At 37.2% G+C, this 13,773-nt stretch overlaps 1 protein-coding gene across 1 annotated transcript; it reads right to left on the bottom strand.

Moving 5' to 3' along the window:
- Positions 1-550: 550 nt before the first annotated feature.
- On the bottom strand, positions 551-5,532 carry LOC103928073 (aspartate--tRNA ligase, chloroplastic/mitochondrial). The gene is made up of 13 exons (XM_009337089.3): positions 4,879-5,532; positions 4,684-4,795; positions 4,504-4,575; positions 4,208-4,299; positions 4,010-4,130; positions 3,078-3,200; positions 2,294-2,489; positions 2,012-2,199; positions 1,846-1,917; positions 1,452-1,550; positions 1,261-1,341; positions 1,099-1,156; positions 551-962 (listed from the first exon to the last, which is right to left on the bottom strand). The coding sequence occupies exons 1-13, from the start codon at positions 5,502-5,504 to the stop codon at positions 793-795; spliced, it is 2,010 nt and encodes a 669-aa protein (XP_009335364.2). The 5' UTR covers positions 5,505-5,532; the 3' UTR covers positions 551-792.
- Positions 5,533-13,773: the final 8,241 nt, after the last annotated feature.

The following is a 13,773-nucleotide window of genomic DNA, read 5'->3' as shown; positions in this document are numbered from 1 at the left end:
GTAAGAAAGCTAAAGCGGACAGCAGATTTAGTGGGAAGTAATTTCTGGGATCTTTTCGTATTGCTTTCCAGGCCTTTTGTTTGAGTTTGATTCCTTTGCTGGTAGGTTGCGATATATGTGCCTCTGCAGTTTCAACCCAATCATATCGGTACGTATAAGGTGGGGTTTAAACCTATATCAATCCTAACCTTAATCCTAGCCCTAACACAAATCCGTATTTCTAACTTGAATTGCAACTCTATTTTCAATTTGTTTTGGTAGCCCTAACGGACGTTTTGATACAAACGCCTCGGTTATGTTGTATGTTCATTTTCCAAGCACAATTCCAAATCAATTATTGGACTAATTTCAATCCAAAGTTAGGCTTAACCTTAGGCCCAAATATGTTGGAAGCCTTGTACTCTAAATTTTTTTCTTCATTTCCTCTCCAATTTCCTCTTCAATTTCTAGATTAAAAAGAAAAAAGGAAAAAAAATTGAAACCGAATAGTAAATTTGGTTTGATTTTCTACTTTGACAAAAAACGAACCATATAAAACCGAACCCAAAAATTCAACGAACAAGATCTCCACCTAATTTCATTTCGAAGAAAATAGAGAAATATAGAGCATCCAGTACAATGAGGAAGCTGTGAAGACGAACCACATCAATCTACTTTCTTTGTTCAACTATGGGTCAGAAATGAGACGATGGTATCGTAGGGTTTATGAAAAAGATAAAAATAATAGACATTATGGAACAAAATATGGGTCGCTATATCTCTCTGAAATGGATAAGTTGATCGAAGATCGTACTATTGAGTCTGGTATGATAGGTCTTTTAGCTGCTGGGGATCCACCGGAGATGGTGTTCGAGTGAGGGCACACTGTGCTGTAGTTGTCTTTGGGAAAGCTATGACGTCCCTAATGGAATTAGCCCCTGCTAACAACATAACCAATCTGTCCAAACCATATGCAATTCCCCCTGTACCAGAAAATTGAACATATACTCAATTAGTAACCATTTGGAAGATTTAGTCAATGATGTATAGATATTACACCGATTTAAGCAAAGTAATTAGGCTGTTATACAGCCATGCCCTATGTATAGAATTCAATACCATGTGGAGGGGCACCCATGTCTAATGCCTCGAGAAGATAGCCAAACTTCGTTTCAGCCTGCAGGTAAAATACAATGCAGCCACATAATTGAGAGAACAAGGTATAATATTACTGGCTAGTTATATGTCCACAAGCCTAAATACTATCTAAATTAGGTGTACCTCTTCAGGGGAGATGCCAACAATCTCCAAAACCTTTTGCTGCACATCGCGTTTATAAATTCTCAAACTTCCCCCACCAATCTGGTGCCACCATAGGAAACAGTGCACCAATTTATTTTTAAGGAGAGAGCATTATCAAATGCATTAAACATAAAGTTGCTGGAGGAGAAAAATAACAAAAGAGTGTTTACCTCAACTCCATTGTAAACCATGTCATAAGCTAAAGCACGAGCAGAAGACAGATCTTGTATGTCTTCAGGATTCGGGGCAGTGAAAGGGTGGTGCAAGGCCTGAAAAGAAGAGATGCAATAAAGAATTACGACTTACTAAGAGGTTCACCAACACTTGCCCACTAATCCTGTCTTCAAATTCAATTACAATACTGAACACATAATTCCGATTAATTGTTTTCGTCTTCAATCAATTTCTTTCATCTACTTAGATGCTAAGGGTATCTTAACATACAGGACTTAATGTCTCACGCATAAAATAAGTTCCCTTTGTTGACATATTTTTCATGAAGTGAAACATATAACACTTAGATCAATATAAACTGCAAGAGACAAAAAGAAACAAGAAACAGACCTCAAGCCTTTGCTCAGAATCATTCCAATCAAACATTGGGAAATCAGTCACCCATAGAATTGAATGCCTCGACTAGATATCAATCATAAAATCCACAAGAAGAAGAGTCAGAAAATGAGAAGAACTAAGATCATATTGACCTTATAATGTAAATGGTAAAACTTACATCATCAACCAAACCAAGTTCATGTGCCATAAAGAGCCGTAGTCGATCTAGAGTTTTATTAACTGATGTATGATGACCCACTGCAAACAAGATAAGATCACCTGGTCTGGCAGAGCAACGACTCAGAAACTGCTGGGTCTTTGTTGGGTCCAAACTAGATACCAATGCAGGAATTCCCTCCATTCCCCCTAAGAGAAAAATTTAGAAACTGCCAATAGTGAGATATTAAAATAGAAATATATGTTAACCATCATAGGTAAAGAATAAAATTACTCTTTTTACCATCATTCAAGACCTTCAGGAAAGGCAAACCCTTTGCTCCAGATTTGATTGCTTCATTGTAAACATCACCCTTCTTTAGGGCCGTGTTTGAATATCTTTTACCACCTGAAGGTATGCATAAAACTTTGATAACTCCCCTACTTTTCAAAGTATCAGCAAAAACCCGGAACGGGGAATCTGAGAAAATATCAGATACCTGAAATTAAAATATAAATTAAATTAAATTAAAATTAAAAATTAAAAATTAAAAAAAAAATTAAAAAAAAACCTCATTTTAACAAGAAGCCAAATCAAATTTTATGTAAAGATACTGTAAAAAAGATTTACAAAAAAGAAAATTGTTGATTAGGTATAACATGTAATGTACAATGAAATGATGGCAGGCAATTACGGAAGCTGTGATATGGAAGTGTGCCTTGACATTCAAGGGGTCCTTTTAGTGTTTTATAATGTGGCAAGTACAGGATTGGAAGACTACAGATTATTTAGAAATATGAACAAGAAAAGAAGTCATTCATGTTTTATTGGAAGATTAAACGTCTATCATATATTCTATCAGGGTGCTTGGGAGAAGGAAGTCATTAGAAGTAAGCTATACCAGATAATTTTTTCAAAGTCGACACAAAAAAAAATTATAAAGATGTAAACATCATATATTGAACCATATCCAATTTAAACTTAAAGAAGCTGTCAACTGCATCCAGGGATGCCTAAAAGTAATCTGCTATCTGCAAAATAGAATGCAATAAATGATAAAAATGTAAGACAAGGGAAAGATGATTACATCTTTTAACTCTAGATCAAATCTAATATCTGGCCTGTCCGAACCATATCGACTCATTGCTTCAGCATACGTAAGCCTAGGAAAAGGGTTTGGGAGATTTACACCTTTGATCTCTAGAAAAACCTGCAAAAAGTACAGATAGATTTCTAATCATCCAGTAAAGTGATGGATGTTACAAGAGATGTAAAACATAACATAAATCTGCACAAACAAAATATGTAAGATAATCTTACATGAAAAAAAAATGATGCATTGAAGCCCTTAATTGTGTGAAAAATGTCAAAAATCCACCAAAGTCAGTAAGCTTTCAAGGGTTACTTGGTGAAACAACTCAAGCACATACTTATGGTTACAATGAACTTGGCCAGTTTCAATTGTAAGTTTGAATCATAGAATGAGGCCGAGGAATATTAGAAAACGCAAATGCTACATAATTATGATACTCACAAACAGCAATGAGAAAATTATAATAACTAATTAAATTGTCAGGCCTTGATAAACATTTAACTAAATGACTCTACAAGGGAAAAAATGGTTTAATATGAAAATTAGACATTGAAAAGGCTTGTGAACATTAAACTTGAGGCTTTTTATTTATATCCTAAATGGGGGTAAAATACATGTGGAGAAAGTGGATTCAGTCTTCAACTTCCATGCTACTACTGGCTGCCCTTAGTTCCTATACAATTTGTCCTGCCTAAATTACGATGATTCCCCTTCACCTTTACCATTTCAGTTATCTAGGTCCTGCAAAGGTTTAATTTTTTTGTCACTCGAGTCATGGAGGTGTTAAACAAAATCATTTGTAGGGCACTTGAAAGTAGTTTAAAATTTCCAGGGTTCCAAATTGGACAGGGAGAGCCATATTTCAAATCTGTAAAGCTCTCTCACCCTTTACCTCTCTCTTTAATCAATAGGAAGCAAAAACTGACCTTTCTAATCAAATCTTCATTAAGCTTCAGCATCTCCTCCAAAGGAGTGAAAGCAAGCTCCATATCAAGCTGCGTGAACTCAGGTTGTCTATCAGCTCTTAGATCTTCATCTCGAAAGCACCTGCAGGAAACAAACAGAAGGTTGGACTATCCCGATTATGGTTAAAAGTCTGCATAAATATCATGCACAAAATTTACCTTGCTATTTGATAATACTTATCAAAACCAGAAACCATCAACATTTGCTTGAACAGTTGCGGACTTTGAGGCAAAGCATAAAATGTTCCCGGCTTCAAATTAAACATAGAGAAATAAGACCTCCAAGCCAAGATAAATGGAATCAACGAGTGTATATATCCCGTGTAGCATGTGTGTATGTGTTTGTATCTGTTGGGGAGAAGAGGGGTGGGAAACGCAACAGCTTTCTTTAGAAGTGTATTGTACTCCAGACATCAAAACTTTAAATGAAAGTAAGGTGAATAACTGCAAAGTACCTGAACTCTCGAGGGCACTAAATAATCTCGAGCACCTTCGGGTGTAGACCTAGAGAGTATTGGAGTCTCAATCTACCTTGTAACCATGAGCAGAAATCAGAATCCAAATAAAACTTAAACCATTTCTATCTTTCTTTCTGAAAATTCAAAAACAACTAAACAACGAGTATCGGAGTGTACCTCCACAAAACCATGTGCATCCTCTAGATGTCTTCGAATCAATTTCACAACTTTATGCCGCAACATTATGTTCGAATGCATTTGCTGCCGGCGTAAATCAAGGCACCGGTACCTAACACCACGTATCTGAGTAGATTTAATTCAAGTCCTTTCAATCATAGACAAACAATAGAAAGTGCGAGTGAGATTTTTTACCTTAACCGTATCTCCTCCTTTGCAGAATCCTTAGCATCATCAGCAGTAGTGACCAAAAATGGCAGCTTTGTTCTAACGGCATTCAACACTTGAACGCTCTCCGCCGCAATCTCAATTAACCCGGTTTTCATCTTCTTGTTGACGGAGTCGGCCGGTCTAGACCGCACGAGTCCTTCAATGGCTACGACGTACTCAAGCCTCAGGTCGTTAACGGCGGAATGAGCGTCGGGGAAAGTGTCGGGGAGAGTGGTGACTTGGACGGAACCGGTGTGGTCACGGAGGTTGAGAAAGGTGAGGCCGCCGTGGACACGGTGGAGGGCGACCCACCCGCAGAGAGTGACGCGTTTGCCGACGTCGGCGGTGGATAGGTCGCCGCAGGAGGCGGTTCTGGTGACCCATTGGAGTTGGGTTGGAGAAATTGGGGGATTGGGGGTGGGATTGGGAATGGGTGTGGAAGTGGAAGTGGAAGCGGAAGCAGAAGCGGAAGCGGAGGAAGAGAAGATGGAGGTGTGTTTGGGAAGGGGTTTAGGGAAGGATGGTTGGAGGAAAAGGAAGGAGTGGGATAGCAGAGGGAGGTGTTTGGGGCGGAGTGGGAGGAGAGGGAAGGTTCTGCGGAGGAGAGACATGGCGGATGGCGGATGGCGGATGGCGGATGGCGGGTAGTGGGAATGTGGATAGAGAAGAATAGACATTGGGGAGGAGGGTTTAACGATTGAGAGTAAAAAGAAAGGCTTTGGAATATGGGCTCTTCGTTAGACCCAATTGGCTTGTTGGACCGAACCAGCCCAATTGAATTTGCAATTTTTTTCTTCTTTCTTAGTGATCTTCATGTGCGAGATTAAAAGTGTGTTGATAAAAACCCACCACAGTGTTTTATCTAACGATCCACTTTTATTTAAAATTTTAATACCTATTTTACCCTCTCGTAAAATGACATTTAAGATCAAAGCAAAAATAAAGGTGCTACTAAATTCACCCCACATCCACTCAACTTTTTTCCTTCACTTAGAAAAACATATCAAAAAAGAATTTAGATATATACTAATGGTTATTTTAGGAATAATAAGGGGTGGGAAAATAACATTTTACTTTTTAAACTTTTTATGGTGAGTAAGATTATAATGTGGATGAAGAAATAAGACAATGGGGTGGGTTTAGCGATAGGGATGGCAACGGAAATGCTATATTCATCTTCATAACCACGAAAATTAACCATATACATAACCGCAAATTAACCATCGAGGATTATCCATAACCATATCCACCGGGTAACGGATTTTCAATCGGTTATCAGTTATATCCATCTTCGTCAAAAAACAAAAAGAAAAATTATATTTATCTAATTGATGCATTATAAATTTTAGTAGATACTAATTCCGTCATTAAATAGCAACATCCAATTACAAAAAACTAACAATATATTTGAAGTTGTTCATGATAACATGCACCAATTTCTTGATAGTGAGACTCTTGAAGATAAATGAATTTGATAAACTTGTAATATTTGATAATTGATATATAAAATGATTCAATGAATTAATTTGGTTGAATATAGCAATAAGAGTATTGAATTGATGAGGTTGTTGGTATGCCTCATGCAGATGTTTGGTGCATAATAAAGATAGTATAGGGTTTGATGCATGCATAATGAATTAGTATAGGGAGGATTTGGTAAATTGAATAAAATTATATTATATATCAAATATATATATATATATATATATATATATATATATTCGAGTTGGATTCGGGACCCCTATAACCATATCCAAAATCATAACCGAATAAAGTTCACAATTTTTCCCCATATCCATACTATACCCGAATTTTCATATCCAAATCCAATTCATTCGGGCAATTATCCATGATTATCGGGTTTAACGATTAAAATTGTCATCCCTATTTAGAACATGCAATTAAATAACTCGGAAATTTGATGGTAAATGCGTCAAATTAATTTAATTAAAAGAAGATATATATACAAACGGGTTCAGTTATGATTACAAAGGGGTTCAATTATGATTCTTCATCTAAGTTTAGGTCTACATGTTAATGATATTATGGCTTCCTCGAGGAATACAGTTGTGGCAGAGACAAAACTAGGATATGGTTAAGGATTTGAACTTTGGCTCTCATTCAACTAATTTTAGTTAAGGATTTTCATTTTTATTATTTAATTTGACATTGTTAAAATATTACTTCATACATTATTTTTTATTTTTTTGTCGAAAGTGAAATGATATTATATCCGAATAACAACGTTTACATCGGAAGTCAGAGTATTAAACAACCAATATGATTCAAAACAATCCCAAATATGGAGACCACCCATTTGAGAAACAAAAGAAGTCACTAGATGTGCTGCCCTTATTACATACTCTAGAAGCAAAAATAAACTCTGTTATAAATAGACAAAAGTTAGAGAGATAACCTTTACTAGTGACAAGAGCGAAACAAGTGTAAAATATCACACTGTAACTATAACACAAGGGGATGACAAATAAAAGAAGGAGGGATAGATACCGATGTTATTAATTTTGTCTTCTTCTTAGTGTTTCTTGAAATCATACGGAGCGCTTTATTTATATAGCAACTTCAAACAAACGTATTAACTATACATTGAAATTTAGAGCACACACCTTTTAACAATACGATCCTTCTTTATTTCCAAAGTCAATATCACTTTATGTGGGCATTGAAAAATCTATCAATATTTTCAATATCATTGTGGGCATTCATTAACCCACCAGTATTTTCAACTCTCTACTTACCTCACTTGTTGGATACATTATATATCAAAGAGAATACCTCCAATAACAGCATTAGGAGGCGTGATCCATTAAGCATTTCCACAAGCCACCCATCTCATAATCTTTCCCACCTCCTCTGCACTTTCATATCATTGGCAAAGCGACTGCCAACACTTGAAAAAAATCATCCCCTTCAACCAAATTCGAATCAAGTAGAATCAGACCTGGTTTGGTACTGAGGTGATTCTGAAAAAAGCTGCTATCAAAAAAAGCTGGGAGCTGTTTTTGTGTTTGGTAAACACTCAGCTTCAGCTTTTTTTCACAGTTTTGGATAAAAAAAAGCCAAAAACAAGAAGCTGCAAAACCTAGCTTTGAAAAACTAGCTTTTTTTCATATCTGTTTTACATAAAAGTTTACCAAACACTCTAATACTGCTTTTTTTTTTCAAAAGCACTTTTACAAAAAAGTTTACCAAACACTCTGCTGCTTTATTTCACAGCTGCTTATTCTCACAGCACAGCAGAAGTAGCTTTTTTTCAAAGCACAACAATACCAAACCAGCCCTCAGTGTCCCAAACCAAAAAACTCGTGCAAACGAGCATTTAAAGAAATACATGGCTGGAGATTGGTTCTCACAAGAATATTTTTACAGCAACACCAAATAAAATGCCTCAACACTTGATTCACCCACCACCTTGCGACCAAGCTCTCCATTACGATATAAGTCTTGAGCAATCAAGTAACTGGACTTAACCGTGTACACCCCACTCTTTGTGTAATGCCAACATAATTGATCAATACACCCAAACTTACTCAACGGTATACTTTTAATTGTGCGGGCTTCTTCAATATTAAAGCATCGATCAATAAAATCATTTTTTCATATACCACCACCCTCCTCCATGAAATCCACAACCTTCTCTGGCATCTCCTCATGGCGTGAGAGAGGTAAGAAAGTTCGAGGAGTAGGCCACCATGAGTTTAGCAAGCATAGCGAGGTTGAATGAAATAATTTCCTTAAACCCGAGCCCTCCTGATTTTCCATTCGACACCTTGTTCCACACCATCCAATGCACTCCTTCGTTTGTTTTTTGGTCCCTCCACCAGAACCCTTCAATCACCTGCTCAATTTCCTTCGCCAACTTTATCGGAAGTTGGAAACATGACATTGTATAATTTGGTAAAGCCGCGGCTACACTTTTAATAAGCATTTTTCCGGCTAAAGAAACTGCTCCACCCATCCATTAATTCTCTCATCCACTATATTCCTTATATCTTCAAAAAAGTTTTTATTTTTAAGCATCGAAATCAGCTTCGATTCCCAAATACTTACCAAACCCCTCCTCATGTCCGATGCGCATCACCGCCGCCAGTTGTGACTTAAAGTTGTCAGAGCAATTAGAACTGAAATGGACAGAACTCTTGTCCAAATTTATGGATTGCCCAGATCCCTCAGCATAACGCGGGAGTAAATTGTTTACACACACTGTCTCAGATTCTGTTGCTTGACAAAAGAAAACGGAGTCGTCTGCAAAGAAAACATGGGACAAAGGTTGGGCATTGGCTGACACTTGGAGTCCCCGCAGCCTACCATCCCGCTCCTCCGTTCGTATAAGTGATGAAAAACCTTCGGAACAAATGAGGAAAAGGACTGGGGAGAGAGGGTCCCCTTGCGCAAGTCCTCGACTTGGCGTTATAAAACCAGTAGCCTCACCATTTAACATCACACTATACGTAACCGTCATCACACAGTCCATCACCCAATTACAAAAGACTTCATCAAATCCCAACTTACACATCATTTGCCTTAAGAAAAAACCATTCCGCTCGGTCATAGGCCTTCGCCATATCCAATTTCATGCCATATTACGAGTTCCTTCTTCATCTCCATGTTTCATCGTATGTAATAGCTCATGCACAACCAAAATATTATTCGAAACTCGTCTACCTGTGACAAACGCAGACTGATTTTTGCTAATCACCTTCGGAAGAACTCTCTTTAATTTATTCGTAATCACCTTCGAGATAATCTTGTAAGCTACATTACATATGGAAATTGGTTTAAATTGAGACATCATTCTAGGACAATCAACTTTAGGAATGAGTACAATAGTCGTACGATTCAATTCCTTAGCATGCGTTGAGAATGAAAAAAAGCACTTTACCATACCTATGACATCCCCTCCAACTATCTCCCAAAGATTTTGCAAAAAAAAAAAACAGAAAAACAGTAGTGAAGCCATCCGGACTTGGTGATTTTGTAGGATACCTTTGGATAAAGCATGTTCAATCTCCGCATCATTCACCGGTGTCATTAACATACGATTATCCTGATCCCCAATCTTCCTCGGAACGCAATCCATAATATCATCAATCCGCGCAAGTTGGTCTGTGAAAAGGAAAGCGTAATATCCATTGTCTATAAAAAGAGGTGCATAAAAATAGGAGTACACAATAATCTAATGATTAGGAATAGCTTTAAATAAACATTCGCATGTAGAAACCTGTAAACATAATAACTAATAACAATGGATATTACTCTTTCCTTTTTAGGGAAAGATATTGCTCTTTCTTTTTTGACATTCATCGTAACAAATGAACACTCACCTTTTCTAGTTTAAAACATACTTGACCAATCAACCAACAAAGCGAGCTTGAAGTACTATAAAAGAAATTTTGGAAAAGTAGGAACATTTTCAAATCCTAGAGAACACAATGGTGTTTGGGGTCTTTTTGCGTCGAAGGTTTTGTTGGGTTGTAAAGAGGCGAACAAAACCTTTATGTTCCACATTTCACAGTAAACGAGAAGTAGGCCCAAAGCATCCTAAAGGAAAAGCAAGTTCAAGGGAATGATTTGTTGTAAGCAGCTCCTAGGTGCTTTGTTACATTGAAATGCTTTCAGCGGTTGTCGAAGTTCTTTCGGTGGATGTTGAAGTGCTTCTTGCGATCGTCGAAGTTCTTTCGATGACTATTATAGTGTTTTCCGCAGTCATTGAGGTGGTGTGTTAATATTAAAGGGCTTGGCAGAGCTTGAAGTATGGGAGCTAAAGATCCAAAAGTTTATCAATTGAGATAGTGTTTGGTATCGGCTAGGCTTAAGTTTAGCATAAGGGTTTCTAAGAGACTTGTAGTGGATGAGTTTGGTCATAGTGGTTGGGTTTCATGTGTGGGAAAATGGTAGGCTTGTGGCTAAGGCTTGTGTGTTTTTACAATAGTTGGGAGGAAAAGACTTGAAAGTAGGGTTGCAAATTTTTTCCAAAAATCTCAAACCAAACCAAAAAAAGCCCGATCTCATACCGAAAAATTATCAAACTGATAATACCGAAATTTTCGCGATATCATTCCAAACGGATCCCGAACTTTCGGTACAGGAATCGGGATTACATATTCAATGGTTTGGGAATCTCAAACTGACCTAAACCGGAAAAAAAAAATTATATGTATATATATATATATATATTTTTTTTTTTTTTTGTTGCATGCATATTGAATGTTGAATTTAAGTAGTTTGATAGTAGACTATATCAGAAATAGAAGCATGAATAAGTAGTTTGGAACTTTGGAATGTCAATTTGAATTGATATGAATGAATTGGTATTTCAGTTGGTATGAGGTAAAAAGCCTAAATTTCAATTGATATGAAATTGGGCAAAAATTTTAGGCTAAAAGCCCAAATCTTAGCTCACAGTCAAAAAATCTCAAATTTTAGCCCAAAACTTAAAATCCAATCCTGATCCATCTCAAAATACTTAAAACATTTTGGGAATCCCAAAATTGAGAATACTAAAATTTCAGTTCTGGATTGGTCTTCAAATTCCCATCTGAAAATTTTCAGTTGGGGATTCAAGATTTTATTTTCGGTTTGGGATCCCATATCGAACCACCCCTACTTGAAAGCTGGAGAGTGAGAAGCTTGAGGCTGGGCATGTAGCTGGTGTAGGAAAGATTGTTGCAACTGCTAAAAAGAGATTTCATGTAGCCGGCTGGGAGAAGATGTTCTTCTCCACGCCTTCAACAGAAGGAAAACGGTTGCCATCCTCTAATCTTTGCTATTTTTCCATAGAGGGTGAAGGCTCTTTTTTTATTTCTGTTGGGTAAAAGAGTGTCGAAAATTACTTATTTCCAACAGGTAAATAGATAAATTGGAACCCCCTTCCGTCCTATGGATAATAGAAGGTGCTGGAAATAGCTTATCTTCAAAGGCTAAAAGGGTATGTGAGACCATGATTTTCTAGGCCGTGGCACGTGGCACCTTGGGTGGCAAGAGTGACCAGAATGCCTATAGCCCATGGAATGTAGTCTAACAACTTAATCTGACAAGCTAGGTGCCTATTGAAAATATTACTTGTCTCCCAAGTAAGAAAACCATAATTCAAGTCAAATTAGTATGACTTTGGGATTAGGCAACATAATTGTAATCCTGGGAGAATTGGATATTTTATTCTAGATTCTCTCTTAGGTAATCTCCCAATTTGATTAAGATTACTTTACATACAAGGAGTCTCAATATCTCTATAAATACTCTAGCTTTGGTCTTTATCAGGGGATATTCACTTAATTCTCAACAAGAAGACTTCTCTGTGACTTTTGGAGATTCTCTTCATCGTCGTCGTCTACGCGTAGACACATCCATGTGGAACTCATCTCCGTAGCGCCCTACCATAGACTATTCACTAAGGATGGTTCACAATGTATTTCTATTGACCTTAAAAACTACCAAGCCTACGTGGCACGTAGGCCAAGTAATCAATAAGCTAACTACATCCTTCGGTTGTGTGTGGGGTGTGCCAACTCGTCGGCCGAGCTTGGCCAGGGAGTAAAATGTGTTAATGTTGCGTTAAGCGTGCTGCTGACTTCTTGATCTTACGACTACAGCTAAGGAAGGAACACGTCTTGGCCTTCGAGTTCTAGAGCCTAGAGACAAGGCTGCTAGTCTTGCGAAGTTCATGGATTGTCGGCACCGGGTTCGGTCACAGTGATTATATTCGTAAGAGTATAAACATGCCGAACTGGCACCAAACTATACGAACATAAGTACTCAAAAGATATATATATATATATATATATATATATATATATGTCTTAATGGTAAATGTGGTTCGGCAGTCAGAATGCCGAACTCTAAAACTTACTTGTGGATATGTCGAACTCTAAAACTTACTTGTGAATATCCAATCATAAAATAACTCGGCATTCAATACGCCGAGCCTAGTAATTTGTAACACCTCACTTCACTGAGAAGGATAATGAGATGACCTTTGCCAATAAGGATTCGAAAATCTTTCTTAACCGAGACTTGGATAGATAACCAGTCGGCCTCGACGTAATGTTGTTTATCCAAACTGAAGATGCTCCATGGTTGGCTGATTCACAACAGTACTGTTTATCCAAACTGAAGATGTCACCGGTTGCCTTCACGCTGCTGTTTATCCAAACTGAAGATGTGTTGGTGAAAAAAGAAAATAAAAATCTCAAGGTTGTTAAGAGGTTTCGCGTAGAGCGAGAATTTGCACAAGGTGCTTGTGTGTTAAATTGGAGAGTCTTCAATGTTGCATGCGACTCTATATTTATAGTGGATGTCTTTTGCTTGCCACGGCCAAATAACTTTACAAAGTTCAACTAGAACTCTAATCACAGAACTGAAATTGATCCGTGTCAAATGCCAAGGCATATCCTTCAAATTTCGTGACTTTTCAAACAAAATAGAGCCTATCTAGGCTTTATCACATCACATCAGAAACCTAGCCCACCTAGGCTTATTATCTCATTAAAAACCTCCATCAGAAGCTTTTAAACTCATTTGATAACTTCCATCACCATGCAATAAGGCCTAGCCTACCTAGGTTTCTTATCTCATCATTATCCAAGACCATCAAATCCTATGCTTATCACATCATCATAATTCCATCACCTTTAAACCCATCTATGCATGCATCCTGATCAAATGGATTTCAAATTCATTTTTAGCTTCCAAGTGTTGTCAGACATCCCAAATCAATTCGAGTTGTGCTACTTGCTTGGGATATAATTCGCATCTTATTTATCTGGTTTAAGAAGATGCAGATAATTCATATTAAAAGATAATTATTATGATAAAAACCATAATATTATCTTTTAACAATAACAAAATTATCTTCACTTTTCC

The sequence above is a fragment of a genome, unplaced genomic scaffold, assembly GCF_019419815.1.
Source record: "Pyrus x bretschneideri cultivar Hongxiangsu unplaced genomic scaffold, Pyrus_bretschneideri_v1 Contig77, whole genome shotgun sequence".
Classification (NCBI taxonomy): Eukaryota; Viridiplantae; Streptophyta; class Magnoliopsida; order Rosales; family Rosaceae; genus Pyrus; species Pyrus x bretschneideri.
This window is presented reverse-complemented; position numbering and strand designations above follow the sequence as displayed.